The sequence below is a fragment of the Motacilla alba genome, chromosome 10, assembly GCF_015832195.1.
Source record: "Motacilla alba alba isolate MOTALB_02 chromosome 10, Motacilla_alba_V1.0_pri, whole genome shotgun sequence".
Classification (NCBI taxonomy): Eukaryota; Metazoa; Chordata; class Aves; order Passeriformes; family Motacillidae; genus Motacilla; species Motacilla alba.
In genome coordinates this window covers 18709312-18724705 of record NC_052025.1, presented here as the reverse complement: position 1 = coordinate 18724705, position 15394 = coordinate 18709312, and the positions used below count along the sequence as shown (strand labels likewise).

Sequence of the window (15394 nt, the reverse complement as noted above, 5' to 3'; positions counted from 1 at the left end):
TAGGAAATATTTTGTTTAGATTGTGAAGTTTGAGCATCTTTTGGGGCTAAACCATTATCCAGACTCCAGCTGGCCTTTTTGTGCCTGTTTTCATTGAGGTGTTAAAGGATTTTGACTAAATCCTTCAGAGGAGTAACTTACAGACAGATAAAGGCCTTGGTCAGAGTCAGTATTCTCAAAAAAAGAAAGTGTCTGAAAAATGAGAAATTAACTGTAATTTTTAAAAATCAACTTCTGATTTTCAGATTTTTAAGGTCTTAGAATAACATTCTAAAAACTTCTGACTGCTCTGGCTCCCACCTACTCATTCCTACTCCCACCTTCTGTTTGACTTCCTAGTTAGCAAATCAAAGAATTGAAACAGGCTGAGAAATGAATGTCTGGGCTGGTGGGTGGGCTCCAAGCTTAAACAAATAAACAGACGAGCAAAACACATCCTATCCCTGCATCTGTTTGTGCCTGAGTCTGCTTTGGCACAGGATGAGGGCTTTCATTCCTCAGCAGATGAGGAGGACACGCTGCGCTGTCTTTTCCACTTGGTAGGAAACCCAAAGGATATTTCAAGGTGTAATAACAGCACATTCCTCAAAAATCAGTGTAAGGAGCTATTCTTTGAATAGCCCAGGTTATAAACCAGTAATCAATCATTTATTCGGGTGTTTTGGTGTTGTGTTTTTCTGTCTACCCCTTGTGGCAGTTTTTAATTGGACAGCGATTGCTCTGGCTCATACACAGCTGTTAAACATCTCCAGCTTTGTGTAGCCCACCTATAGCCGCAGTAAATCATGGAAAGAGTTGGGTTAGGAGGAGATGAGCTGGAGTTTAGCTTCTCCATATCTGAAGAAAGGAATTCCGTGAAAGGAAGCAATGCCATGGAAGGAGGAAGGAGGAGGAAGAGGTGGTAAGACACAGGAGTGGTGTGCAGGCTACTGAGATTCCAATGAGTGGCCGAAGAGAGTTTACAATCACCTGTCCTGCTTCCACTCAAACATTTTCAGGCACAGAGAAAACTTGTTTGTTCTGTGGCAAAGGAGGGATCACTAAATTATACAATCTTGACCCTTTAGCCTGCAGCTCACGGCACTCCTGGAGTCCCAGCAGGTGCTGGAATTCATAGCTAAGAGCATGGAAACTGCACAGGTTCCCTTGGAGACCGAGTGAGTTGGGTTGAAGTTTAAATAAATAGAGATACAATTGCCTGCAGTGAGTTCTGTGAAGGGGATGTGGCAAGTGGCTGTTGATCTGGGAAGGAGTTCCCATAAAATTCTAAGTGGAATTCACCAGAGGGGTTTTGGACAGCAGTATGTGAGATAACAACACCTAGAAGATGATGGTCAGAAAAAATGGATGAAGAGGAAAGCAGGACTCACAGCGTGTACCTAAAGAACTGGAGCAGGTGGAAGGAGGAGAATAATCTGTGGGGAGCTTAGAAACCCTTCATTACTGCTGTGCTCTGCAAGGGAGATCAACATCAAATAAATACACAAACAAAAGTTTTCCACAAGGGTGGTGCTAACAAAGCCAAAAGTCTCAAGGCTTGTGCATTTTCCTGGCCGTGCTGAAGCTGGTATCTGATGGGAGAGGAAAATGGGAGCTCCCTGGTTTCCTGCCAGCCAGCACCTCGTGTGCCCACTTTGTGGAGAGGAGGACTTGGGTTTGTTGGTTAGTGGGATAAGTGGTGTTTGCTCAGAGAACCTCAACACTCAGTGAGCTCTGTTAAACTTTACGCAAAGTTCAAAGCAATATAAGCAATTTTTAAGCTCTGATTTTTTGATCTCTGCTGAGAGATTGATAAAGGGCTGGTAATGAAGTGTTGTCCTTGGTCATCTGAGAGCAGGGGAGCTGAGAGCAAGCTATGGAGAGGGCTCAGGAAGAGGACTCAGCAGATGGTACATGCATGATGTGAAAAGAACACAGAGAGAAAACTGCTTGTCTTACCTGGTAGGAAAAAACATTAATTAGTACATCTGAAAATGAAGGAAATTAAGTCCTAAAATCTCTAACTCTCTCTTTTATAATTTTCATTAACCTTTTTTCTCAAAGCAGTTAAATAAGTTTTTAGTGTCAAATTTAGGAAGAGGGGGAAGAGGAAGCCAAGGCAGTTGCACGCACCAGTTGTTCAGGTCTGGTTTTGTCCATAGTGGTTTTCCCAGCTCCTGTTTTCCTGCCAGCAAACAGACTCTGGCTCTAACCTGAGTAGCTCCAGTGCCATCTGCATCGGACTGAGCTGGCACATCCAAATTCTCCCCAGATTCAAACTGGCACAGTGAACTCAATGGACTTCAGCCATTTACACCAGCAGAGACTTTGGCCCGTGCATCTTCTTTGCTTTTCTTCCACCTAAGATACTCCCTTGCAATCCTGCAGTCCTCTGTGGGTTTGCTCTTCCTGATGTGTTTATGAGTGTTCCTCCCTTCAGTTTTTGACAGATATTTTGCACAGTGCCCTGTTACTGTAAGCCAGGTGCTTTTATCCCTAATGAAGAGTTTCCTGGAAAAGGAAAAAAAATAAATAAACAATAGATAAAGTAGGTCATGGAGACAGCAGAGTCGAGAGCTTTGCATAGTGATGTAAAATTAAATAAGGCTGGGGTCATCTTCTCCTTTATCTCTGCAGTTACTGCTCTAACAGGGTCTGTGATGGTTCCTGGAAAGGTGAGGAGATTTTGGAGGAATCTTTAGATCTGCTGGGAGTTTTGGGCACCCAGAGGAGAAAGCAGACACAGAACTGTAGGACCTGGCTGTGATCAGAGAATATTTGCAGCCGCTGTTCTTGCCCATCTCCACCCACTGAGACCCCTCTCAGTGAAGGTGCAGCCGCTGCACTGAGAGTGATCAGGGACCTCTGTGGCAGTGCAGCCTGAGGCCCACCCTCAGTGCTGGGTGCTTGAGAGATCCAAGTTTTAGTCTGGATTGCAGAGAGATTTTGCTTCTTGCAGGGACTTTCCCCAGCCCAGATGCAGCCCTTGATGCCCAGCATTCCTCTTGCCAAAGATCTTGCTCACACACCTTCTCCATGGCATCAGCTTTGTGTCCTAGCAAAGGGCACATCTGTTCAGCCTGTTTTCCATGTTGTATGCCTGAATCTGGCAGTTTATAGCCAGGCACCCGAGTAACCAGCTTGATTCTCAGATAGATTTGTGCATCCTCTGAAAACCAGATAAATTTTGTGGACCTCTAACTTGAGACTTTGATTGAACCAAATATCAATCCTCCAGTATTGACAGTGTTCCTAGATGTGTCTGTAAGAAACACAGGAAAGCACAAAGGATTATTGCAGCTTCTGAGGAAACCTCTTGTATTTCAAGTAAAATTGGCAGTTTTTACGTGGCCACTCTAATTCTTAAGCCATTAGAAATCTAAAAATTGATTGAACGTTTATCTTACACCTACCAGACATCCACAGAAAAAGTTATGTTCTGTCTGGGATATCAATGTCTTTAATAGCTATGAAATTAAAAACTCTTAGATTAAGGTTTCAAGAGGCTGAGAGGAGAATGGAATTCAGGAGGAGGAAACCTGTGTGCTGCTGTAATAGGGAGTGCCAGGGAAGGTAAAGCTCTGGGAAAAGCCCCAGGAGAAGAGCTGAGGATAATGTGCTGTTGGACCAGTGGGGTCAGTAATGGTGGAGACGCACAGGTAGCAAACATTATTTCCTTTCTGCCTGGTGAAGATACTGAAGATAAAAAGCTTTTCCCTGCCTGCAGCATTTTTTAAAAGTACATCTTTAGTTTCAGTGTTAATTTTATTCCAGTGTTTGGTTTTGGTTTAGTTGGATCAGTACCTCAAAAGTCCAAGAAATTCACCAACTTGAAAGCTACACTGGAAAAACTGAATCTGGATTTGCAGTGCGGCTCCAAGGCTTGCAAATCAGCCTTCTCCCATAAATACTGCACTGTTTCTGGAAAAGAAGAGATGGGTCTTTAAATGAAATATGAGCTGTAGCATTGGGATGAGATGGTACTGCTGTAGATCAACAGCCATCAATCTGTGTTACTTAATTTGTCCCTGGCTCAGCTGTTCACTGTACTTGGGACTTTTTTGCTGTTTGTTTCATTTTATTTTCCTCTGAGATAAATGAAGACAAAAAGAAAGGGTCAATTGTTCTTGACAAATAGAAGTAATTTTTAAAAATATATAACCGTAAAGGATATTTTACATTTTCAAATGGCTTTTTTTCTTTTCTGACTTTTGCAGCACTTTCACAGATCACAGTTAATTTATTTCATGGTGTGTCTATTGAACATCCTTTTATTTTATTGCGTGTTACTCTGATTTTCAGGTCAACTTTATGTGCACTCTTTAAATGCTGTAACAAAGTCTGTAGGAATAAATAGTTGAGGTTTTTAAATGAAATATTTAGAGACATTATTCCTCATCTGGGCATGGCTGTAGCACTGGGGTTGCTTTATTTTTCCTGGGTGTTGTGGGGATTCGAGGCCTTTGTTGCCCTAAGTGTCTCAGGAGGCATATGCTGTAATTGTTTGCCATCTTGCACATGGGCTGGGTGGGTGGCTGGGTGTGAGCTCAATTCAAGCTCATTTGGCTTCTCAGTGATGAGCTTTTTGATGAGTGTCAGACACTTTCTCTCCTGATGGAATGTCTGTGGAGGCTTCTCTGAAAAGGCATGGGACAGGGAATATAAATACACTGTTCAATCAGGAGCCAGAGCAGCTCCCCACACAGATCCCAGAAGCTTTAGCATTCCACTGAGTGAGAGCTGTGGGAGCAGTGGAGAGGACAGCGAGCCTGGCTCCTTCCTGCCATCCTGCTGCAGCCCTCAGGCGCAGGGAGCAGCCAAAGGCACAAATCCTCTTCCTGACTTCCCTTGTTTTCCATGTTTCAGTGGAGAGGGTTCAGAGAAAGCTGCCCCAGGAGGGTCTCCCAGCCTGCAGGACAATGTCAGTGGGGAAATCCTTCAGGGCCCAGGGTTTTCCCTTCGTAGCCTTGCAGCACCAAGCTGCTTTGGGCAGAGGGTGCCAGTGGAAGGTCAGCCCCTGTCCCTGGCAGGGCTTGGAAGGACAGCTCAGGCTTAGGCACTACCAGGAGCACAAACATTTCAGTGGGCTTGAGATTGGATTGATAACTTCAAGGGCCAAATGTTCGAAGGGCTGGCTTCCAGTTTTACACTGGTAGTTGAGTACACAAGTACAAAATTATGGGCAGAAAATCATGGAAAGTCTTTTTCCAAGCTGACCTTTCTGAAAAGGAGCCAGCAATTATGTGGATTTGGGCTCTGGTTCAGCAGTGTTTTTAGGTGTTGTTAATGCAATATTTTCATTATATTTCTGCTGGACTATCGATTAACTGTTCAATTATTTAAGAAAAAGAAGTTTAGCATTGTAGTGAATAATAGCTTTTTGGATAGGTAGTTGTGCTTTGCACGAGTGTTCATGGAGTTTGTGTAAGAACTGACAAAATCCAGTCTGCACCTCTTTGTGTGCTAATCTCATTTGTACGATAATCTCATGGATGGGCAATGCCAAACATGTTTGCACATTGTTGCTTCAGTGTATTAACACTTTTCTGTTTGTAACAAGCTTATTTTCAAAGCACCTGGCAGGCTGGCCAGTCCTCTTCCCCTGGGGAAGATCCTGAGACTTTGAGAACACTGGATGCAGAACCTGGGGGGAATTTGAGCCACCTCAGCCCAGCCCACTCTGCTAAGCCAGTGTCAGGCCTGGAATCTTTGCCAGCAGGATTTAAGCAGAGGCCCAGAGACATGCAGCAGCCTTTGTCTTGATAAACATATTTCATTAGCCATAACTGAAGTAATTGCCCAGATTCCTTGCCTCTGACACATCTCTGTGGTATTTTGACCCAGTTTTCCTCTGAGAGCACTGGAGGAACAATCTTGAGCTTCCAAAAATAACATTTGATAGATTAAGCAGCACTTACTTCATTATTTATTCTCACTTAGCTGTGGCCAAGCTCCTGATGACTCCAGAAGTCAGCTCCAAAAGCGTTAGCACTGAAGCAGATCTGCAGACTCCATAAGTTATCCCTGGAAGTGTAACAATGTTCTCTCTAGCAAGCACAGCTCACACTGATGTATTTTAGAGCTTAGAAATTTAAAGCAATTTAAGAGTTTTGGATGTTCAGATCCCATTGAAATCAGCCCCCCAGCCCAGTTTTGGAAAACTGAGCAACTGTGGTTCAGAGAGTAGAAGGGAGAAGAGCCATAAGGGCACTGCAGCAATTATGACCCTGGTGTGTTTATTCAGGCTTTGAAATAGAGCCTCTAAAGTGAGATCTTGGAAATGGAATTGGTTCCTGTGTTGGTACTGAACAGCACCCACTTCACAGGATGATGCAGCAGAGGTGGTGGCTGTTGGAGGCTGAGCACACAGGACTCAGGATGCAGGATTTCCCCATAAACTGTGAAAATCTCAGAGTTTTGTGTTTATTCTTTCATTTCCCAAGTCATGTTAATTACATGTTAATTCTTGTCTCCTGTCTCCTGCATTAATCGTGCAAGGTGCCAGCAGAGGGAACACAGCAGCCCAGGGCACAGTCTGCTGTTACTGCTACTTCTTCCATCACTTGAATTTCTCTGTGCTCAGATGATAAGAATCACATTGTCAGTGCTTTTGTATTCAGTACCTGATCCTTCCTGGAAGTGTTTATCTGTTTAAAACAGCTTTAAATTTTCATTAAAAAACAAACAAAACCACAACCTGTCACTAGCAATATTTCTGTTGGTCACGACAACAACTTTTAGAGGTGACTAGTGAGGTTGAATGGATTTGTTCTTGACTGCCCAGATTAAAACAAGCTGTTCTGAGCAGGTATCCTGAGCTCTGCAAATTATCCAGTCCTTTCATGGTATCTCAAGTTATTAATCATAAATGGAGGCATCCAAAAAACCCTGATCAGTTTTGAAACTCATGGCCTCATTTAGCTTTCATAACAGCTTGTTTCGAACAAAATCTGATGTGGAGCCAAATGAAGTGTGTGTTTAAATGATCCCTTGCCTAAACTATCATGAAAATTTCAGATGGGATGAGAAGAAGGAATGCCACCAAGGGCAGCTTGTTGGAAGCTTGCTACTACTTAGAGACTAAAATAGTGTAATCAGCAAACACTCCGTCACTTTAATGCTTCTCCAGTGAAATCCAACTTTTTGTTTCCTGGCTCAACCACTCTCTTGCATTTTCCTCAATTGCTCCCACACAAATACGAGGATCCATTTTCATTTTGGCACACCTCATTTTCCTGTTTGGTAGAAACCAGAGTTAAGAACAGAATTATTTATCTTAATGCATGTAATACATTTTTGAAGAATCAACATGGCTTTGTAAAGCCTTCTTAACCTGTAAAAGCTCTTCAGAGTAAACATGAGCATCAAGAAGGTGCAATTAGATTTCCAGAAGGCTTTTGCAAGGTCTCACATCAAACTTCCTGAAAGAAACTGGACTTTCTTGCCAGGATATTAAAGAAAGAAAAGTCTACATGGGAACAAACTTAGGTAGGAAATGACAGGAAACAAATTTCTGGAGGCTGGGAGTGTGTAAGAGGGATGTGTTACGTCCCCGTGTTCTTCCACTCTTTCCAAGTTCCCTGCTCTTGCCTGAAAGCAGGATGGTGGGATTGGTCTGAAATAGCACAATTGTGTTCTGTTATCTAATTATTTTGAATGTTTTGTCCCATTTCTGCCTTGATTTGTTTCCACACCCCCAAAGACATTTCCTCTGACCCAGTTTTCTGTTTTTCCTGATTGCTCACAGGGCCAAGAGACTTCCCAAGAGCTTTCTCCCACTCTCCCGTTGATGTGCCCTGTGTCTCCATGTGCTGGGGATCTGTAAAAACAGGATCCACTGGGAATTTTTAGCACTTTAAGGTAAGGCTTTTTAACATGGCTCTTTGCTAAATGAGTCACTTGGAAATTTGTGGGGAAAATTCAGCCTAGGTTAACTGAATGCATAAACATTTCAACTTTATGATCTTCAGAAGTACAGAGGGATTAAAGAAAGGTGTTTGCTAGTGAAAGACACCTCTGCTTACAGCTAGACACAAAATTGGAGTTTTTTTGCTTGGTTTAGAGCTCACTTCATCCCAAATGGAGGGAAAAACATTCAATTTAGAACTCTGTCATGGACTGGAAATTCTTTTTGAATTTCATGTCAAAGTCATGTTGTGAAATATTTTATGACAGAGATGTCAAAATGAAATGTTTCACCACTTCAGGCCCTGAACAGGAAAGTCTCCAATGGTCATTTTTAGTTAGATTTTCTAGCCTGTCAGCCAAGGAAGCAGAGGAGAAATTGAACCTGTAAGTTTTGGGTTTCTTTTTTTTCCCCTCGGCCACTTAAAGTACACACTGGTCTTTTTTTCACAAGAACATTACCAAAACCAAGCACTAAACGTCTAGAAAAAGCTTTATGGGATATTTATTTCACCCAGCAAGGATTCTTTGAGATCTTATTTTCTTTGCAGGTAGGTCCTCCCCTCAGGGGTACTGCTTTTTCCACACTGATGTTCATGAAGTTTAAAGGATCATCTGCATCTCGAGGTCTCTTTGCAAACCCCAGCAGTTTCCTCAAAGAAGGTTTTTTGTAAAGAGACTCCACGGACAAATAAATTAATGATTTGCCACATACTAGATTTTCTGTAGCTAGGATTGGAGCTTTCCTTTCTTTTGTGATGGAGCCAGTGATTTGTATCAATATTGTAAGTGAAATAGTGAAATTTTTCAAAGAGGAAGATAAGGGAAAATGGCCTAAGGAGTGGCAGATACCTCATCAGTTATAATTAACAGAGTGAGACCCTTGTGAAAAACCACCTGCTTGTTCTTCCGATTGAAAGACTCTTCCCAAATTTTACCCAAAATGACTTCTTTCACTTCTGAAAAGAAAAACCAGGCCTGGAGAGACACAAAGTTCAGAGTCCACGTGGGGATTGCACACACCACCTTTGTGTCATTTATTTGGATGTTCAGCCCCCCAGGCTGCCTGTCCTGGGAGAGTGGCAGACACTGGAAATGTTGCAGTAATTTGGCTGTAGCTTTAATGAAGGTCCAGGCAATGTCCCCCTCAAGGCTGGTGCTGCCTCCTTGGAGAATCTGCCCCAAACACTGAATTTGAGGCAGGAATTTCCTGTGTGCTGTGGTGAGCAGTGCAAGCTGAAAGCCCAGCATTAGATGTCATTACTGGGTTCTTTTTTGATATTGGTTTTTAATATGTGTGCTCCTATTTTTAGAGTTTTATTCTGACTCCTTTAATAGCAACCATTCCATTTTGGTGCGAGGGCTTTTCTATTAACAGTGATCAAAGTGAAATATTTCATTTGAGTTACAAAAAGAGACACTTGAGATGAATGAGGTTCTGCTGGATTTGGGGAGTTGGATGGTTCTGATCTTCAATCTGACTTACAAAGTTAAGAAATTAATGACACAAAGCAGCTCCCTCACAAACAGATAATAACAGAGCATTAGCAATAAAAGTTTAGAAAGCAGTTTGGAACCTCTTTCTAATACACAGCAAAAAAATATTCTGGGTGCTATTAGTGCTTATAAATAATTCTTTGACATTTGTTTGATTTAAAAACTAAACTGAGGCAACATTTCCTTAAGAACAAATTGTGGTCTCTGAGAACTACAGAATTCAAATATGGGGCTGCTTTAGACCTCATTCTCTTTAGAGTGAGTGAGACAGCAGGGCTCTATTCTCATTTATTTTTATTTTGTAGGGAGTACTTTAATATAAAGGATATATAAAATTCAATATAAAGAATGGGTAATTTTCAGCAAGAATGAGTGATCTTAAGAGCCTCTTTCTTAGCATCTGGTGTATTCTAAGCAAATCTTTCTTGAAAGTTTGCTTTCTCCTGAATTTAAGGGCACTGGCTTCAGTTGGTACTGAAGGAGAAAACATTGGAGTGGGGGAGAAGTTTGATTCCTAGCTTGAATTAATTATTATTTACCTTTCAGTTCCCGATAACTGATGGAAAGCAAATGCAGGCAATGAATTACTGATTTAAAGTCAGGCTGCCTTTCTGCCTGTAATTAATGTAGCACAGACCCAGGCTGTTGATGTTCTCCAGAAGTTAACAAACTGAGCACAGAACTGTGTTTAGATTTAAGCCCTCTCTGCAGATTTGCATTTCCTGGAGCAGCTTTGCCCACACCTGCCCATCAGAAGGAGCTTTCCTTCAGCCCCATTTGCTCAGCCCTGCCCTGTACCAAAGGTCCAGGGGATAAAGAAGGAGGGTAAAGGTAAATTACAGCCTGGAAATACAGTGCCAAAACACACTTATCCCCTGCTTTGGCATTATTGCAGTGCTGCTCAGTGTCACAAATAAAGGCATTTTGGGAGGGATTTGTGTTAAAGGACTGCCAGTTTGTGCAGCCTCATCGTGGGGTTGCTCACATCCATTGTCCTTGCTGTGCTCAGGGAATGTTCAGCTCTGCTCTCCCACAGCCCTGACTGTTGGAACATTGGGACTTTTGGCAGCTCAGCCCCTGCAGACACTTTTCCTCCATGGACATGCAGTGCCCAGCACAAGGATAGGCAGTGGCTTTTCCATAAATACATCCTTGCCTCGTCAGCCCTCTGGATTTCCAGACTAAGCTTTTGCATTGTTGCTCTGGGACTTTGGAAAAGCCCACAGGTAAAAAATGGTCACTCCCTGACTTAAAACCATTTCATGAGGAACATTAGCATTAAATCATGTTAATTAACATTAATATGACTTACATGGCTTAAGACCTATCTTTGGGTTTAGCAGTGCTCTAGGAATAATTTAAAAGATGAGCTATTGCTCCCATTGGGATTTTGACTTGAATCCACTAAAGGCAATGGGTGTCCTTGAACTGCTAAGGAGGCTCTGGGTCAGGAGGCAATTTCTGAGCAGATTCCTGGCTCTTCATTCTGCTTTGTGATGGCTTCTTTATGCTGGGCTGTATATCAGGGCCCTGCAGAGCAAACCTCTTAACATCCCTTTGCTGTTCTGGACCCTGAGGCAATGAGCCATGTGTTTTTTTGATGATCATATGAAGATTCAATCTATTTTTAGGGCAATCTTGTTGCCAGGAATAATTTCTAGGACTTCTGATTTGAATGGTGAATTATGTGTCCGTGTAAATGCCTGAAATGGATATTTAAAAATACCTTTTCCTGACTTAATGTTTTACAGATTAACACCTCTAATGCTGTTACAGAAAAACCCAATTTTATTTTCTATCTATTTTTAATTTTTGATTGGTGTCATTGGAGACTTCTAGGCCACCACCACAACTTTGGTTTCAAAGCCCCAAGCAGGTGTAAGTCAGTACATTTAATAGACGTACAGGAAGGTGATGAAGAGACCACACCCAGTGAATTTTGTACAACCTCTTTCCAGCTTCAATGCAAATATTTTTATTTCATGTTCAGTATTCTGTGTAATGTGCCCCAATGCACTGACCTCTGTAATTCTCAGTGGTTCCCCATCCAGGGCTTGAGGAGTGCATTGATTTTCCTTCCATCACACAATAAGCACAAGTCTCACATCCAGCCCATATTGACACCTGTAAACCCCATTTAAATAAATCAAAGGGGGCATTTGGGTATTCTCCCACTTGCCTGTAGGTTGATGGAAGAATAGATTGCTTTAATACCTCAGTGATTTATTTGTCAGTACAGACAGCCTGTCATAAAAATAATCAGTATCAGAAATGTTCTTTGGAAGAATCATTGGGGCTATCAATATCTTGGGTGGCTTAATCATCAAATTCATTGCTTTTATAAGGTTTAAATGTATAAATTCCTTTTAGAATGGATTTGAACTTTTAAAGCATTTTACTGTTTAGTTGATTGCTTTTTCAAGTATTTCAGTTTCTGAATAGCTCCACAGTATTTGGATTTGCACAAAAGTTAGGAGGAAAAGGTCTAGAAGGATATTTTCTTCAAAATTGTCTCTAACAGCTCTACTTTCTTCTCTTTCTCTAGGTACAACAATGGTGGCACCTGTGCTGTTCCAGTGGATTCTGAGAGGGCTTATTCTGACTTTCCTGCTCAAAACTACTCTATCCCTAAATCCAGATGATCCAAATGTTTGTAGCCACTGGGAAAGGTAATGTGTAACCTGCCAATTTTTATTTTTTTAATCATCCATTTCATATTTTTACATTTAGAAGGCAAGCTGAGAACCATAATTTGCTAAATACCACCACATCTCAGAAAAGAGACTTGCTTTAGAGAAATAATGCTTTGGAGTGCCTTGGAGGGTTTGGATCATCCCAAGGAATTGGTTCTAAGGCTGCAGCTATTGACACCACATCCCCCTGTGCCCTTTGGGAAGCTCCTCCAGAGTCTGAGCAACAGGAGTGCGCTGAAGTGTTTGCATCCATCATGGAGAGACCCACAGAAATGCTGGCCTTGTTCTGTCCTGCTTTTTTCTGCGTGTTGTCCAGCAACAAAGTTTGAAGCCCTTCCTGCTGCAACATCCTGGCTGGTTTTGTCTGGCCTGAACTTCGGGGCTCTTCCTGCCAAAGTCGTGCCGGCATCAAAGAGTGAACGAAAGCACTGAACATGAAAGGCCCTGGAATTTCTTGTTCTCTCTCTTGTTCCAGTGTCCTGGTCCTAAAAGTGGATCTGAGCAGGCCAGTTCCTGTGAGCACAGAGAAACCCGCAGCCTTTGATGGGGCTCACGCTCACACAGGGGCTGTTTGCAGAGGCTAAAGGTCCTGTACTTCTCAGTTTAACTTGCTAAATTTCCAGTCCTGCTCTCTGGTTCAATTCCACACAAATCTGAATTGCTGTACACTTCAGCAAAATACACCCCTTAACAAAGGTAAAAATAGAATCGTCTTTAATGACTATGTTTTGAGGCCTTAATTAGAGAATTAACTCATTGTAGATAATGCAACTGCAAAGCAAAAACTGTACAGAAAAGGATTTTGCAGTCTGCGTGCTGAAAGTGCATTCAGAGCACAGGAATAAAATATTGATTTTGTCTGAAGAAAGTCAGCAACCTAGAGACCCAATCAAGGAGAAACAAAAATTAAATACCAAAATTGATTGGTTGTACTGACCAAGATGACTTTGTTAGTTAGATGTTAATAAATCAAAGGGAAAAGATTGTTAGGGCTATTGCTGGATAATAAACGGGATCGTAAAATAATAATTGAGATTTGAAAGTGTTACTGTCTTACATTAATAATGAGCAATGTAAATATTTTATATTTTGGTATTAGAAGAAGTAAAAACATTATTGTCAAACCCAGCAAACAGTGACAGAGGGCAAAGCAGGGGAACCTTGGCTTGTCTAGAAGGGACACGACAAGCAGGGCAGGAACAGCCCAATGTTCGATTTCAAGCCAGTCAGCCCCTCCAAGCAAATATCTTGGTATTGCCTTGTAGGTGCAATCTCCCAGGGCTTAATCACATCTGCAGTCCTGCTGATAGAGGGAAATCAGCTGCAGAATTAAGACAATCCATATAATGAGTGACCTAGAGGATCTAATTCCTGGGTCTTGACCTGCCTGGGGTGATTTTTGTATTGCTCTCCAAAGATGTTGCAGGTCTGATAAAGCGGGGCCTGTGTCCACATCAGCACCTGAGAGAGGATCCCTTGAGCAGTGCACACACCTGCTGTGGGGCACTGCTCTGCCACACCTGACCCCAACATGAGATTTGGGTTCTTGGATCACGCGAGAGGCCCAAACAATAATGAACACAGAACCTGTTGCATGGCTAAGTGGTGTTTTGGGAGGATTGCTCAGTTCTTGCTATTGCTGGAGCGCTGTGACTTCTCACCAAATTGCCCAGGTTTTGTCCATATCCATTCACTTTTCACCTTCTAAATTTCCATGAATTTTAGTCATATTTGTTTTTTTTCCTAAAAGAGAGTGGTTTATTACTCACAGTGATATCTCTGTGCCTATATCATGAAGCCAAACATTTCCAAATGTAGGTGAAGAGGTCTAGCAGAAGGAAGCCCTTTTCTGCTCTTTGCTGATACCCAAATTTCTAAGATTCTTGATGTAACTATGTTTCATACTGGAGTTCCATGAGCAGCAGATACAGGGAACTGCAGCTTTTCACAGCCTCTCACCTCTTTCCTTGTCCACCCTCAGCTATGCCGTGACCGTGCAGGAATCCTACGCTCACCCCTTTGACCAGATCTACTACACACGATGCACAGACATCCTCAACTGGTTCAAGTGCACCAGGCACAGGTAAGAGCTCATCCTCAGAAACCTGAGCTTCCTGCTGCCTTCTCATCTCCTCGCACACCTCTTGTTTATCCCAAATGTTTGTGGCGCTCCAATATAGATGTGTACACAAAGATGTGTGTTTGGAATTCCAGGGCATGGAGTAGAAATACAGAGATTTTTGCCTGGCGTTTGAGTGAGATAAGTGATAGTCAGTCCCTCATGGGGCCATCCAGGAGAATGTATCCTTCCACTGGCCCTGCCATGGGATTGGAAGTGTCTATTCCCTGACCAGATGTGACCAGCTCTCTTTCCCAAGTGACTGGTGCATGTCCAGGTTTGTAAAAGGAAGTCCATGCACCTCCTAAATTGTGAATAATCAAGCATTTGAGGGTCAGTGATAATTAGAAATGAATCTGTGTTAGAATTAATGCACCCAAATCTGTACTGAAAATCAGGTAAAATGAAGATGGGTCTGTTTTTAGGACTGAATGAAAACGTGTACCAAAGAGTTAATTTTTCCCAGGCTGCAGGATATTTGTGTTCTATTCATTCTGCTTCCAAAGTATCCCAATAAATATCCACTAATATTCACAATCTTTCAAGGGGGTTTTAGAAGCCTTTTTTTATCTCAACTCTCATGAATTCAGTTGCAAGTTGGCTGTTCAGCACCATCCCAGTGGGACTGTGGCACTTGGCTTTTTAGCTGCTGTGTTACAGTGTTTGGAAGTGAACAGAGCTGCAGAGCTTTCTGGAATATTGTATAGATTGGAATGCAGCAGAATAAATTCGATCAGTTTATCCAACATGAGGGACAATAGATCCTGTTCAATTGAGGTAATTTCCATAAACTAGCAAAGCTGTTTTGAAGTGTTTGCTGTTAAATATGCAGTTAAATATTACCTTTCTAAAGTGGTATCCTTGCTAATGCTATGAATAAATGTAGGAATGCTTCAGAATGCTAAAGACCTTTTAATTTCTGTGGACCACAGTATTGTGGTGGGGAAAACAGGCTTTAAATACTGAACTGGGACTATAATGACGCTTTGCAAGGTAGGAGTGCCTTGGAAGAGTTAGCAAGCAGGAAAAAATCACTTGGGGTTAACTTCTCAAGCTATGTATTGAGAGCAGTCGCCACTGTGGTAAGGTTTTGTGTAGCAGCTGACACAGTGGTCTCTGCAGGAGACTCTGTTCCTTCCACTGATGAGATCTGACCTTGCTGATGTGCAAAAATAAATCATTTATTCTTGAAGAAACTCCT

General features: G+C 42.1%; 1 protein-coding gene across 6 annotated transcripts in view; it reads left to right on the top strand.

Moving 5' to 3' along the window:
* MEGF11 (multiple EGF like domains 11) overlaps window positions 1–15394 on the top strand; it is a 254203-nt gene that overhangs the window by 49590 nt on the left and 189219 nt on the right. For all 6 annotated transcript variants that reach the window (XM_038146753.1, XM_038146755.1, XM_038146754.1 and 3 more), the window contains exons 2-4: window positions 7727–7839; window positions 11927–12050; window positions 14056–14157. In XM_038146753.1, the coding sequence (XP_038002681.1) occupies window positions 11935–12050; window positions 14056–14157 (218 nt within the window). In that variant the 5' untranslated portion in view covers window positions 7727–7839; window positions 11927–11934. The remainder of the gene's footprint in view (window positions 1–7726; window positions 7840–11926; window positions 12051–14055; window positions 14158–15394) is intronic.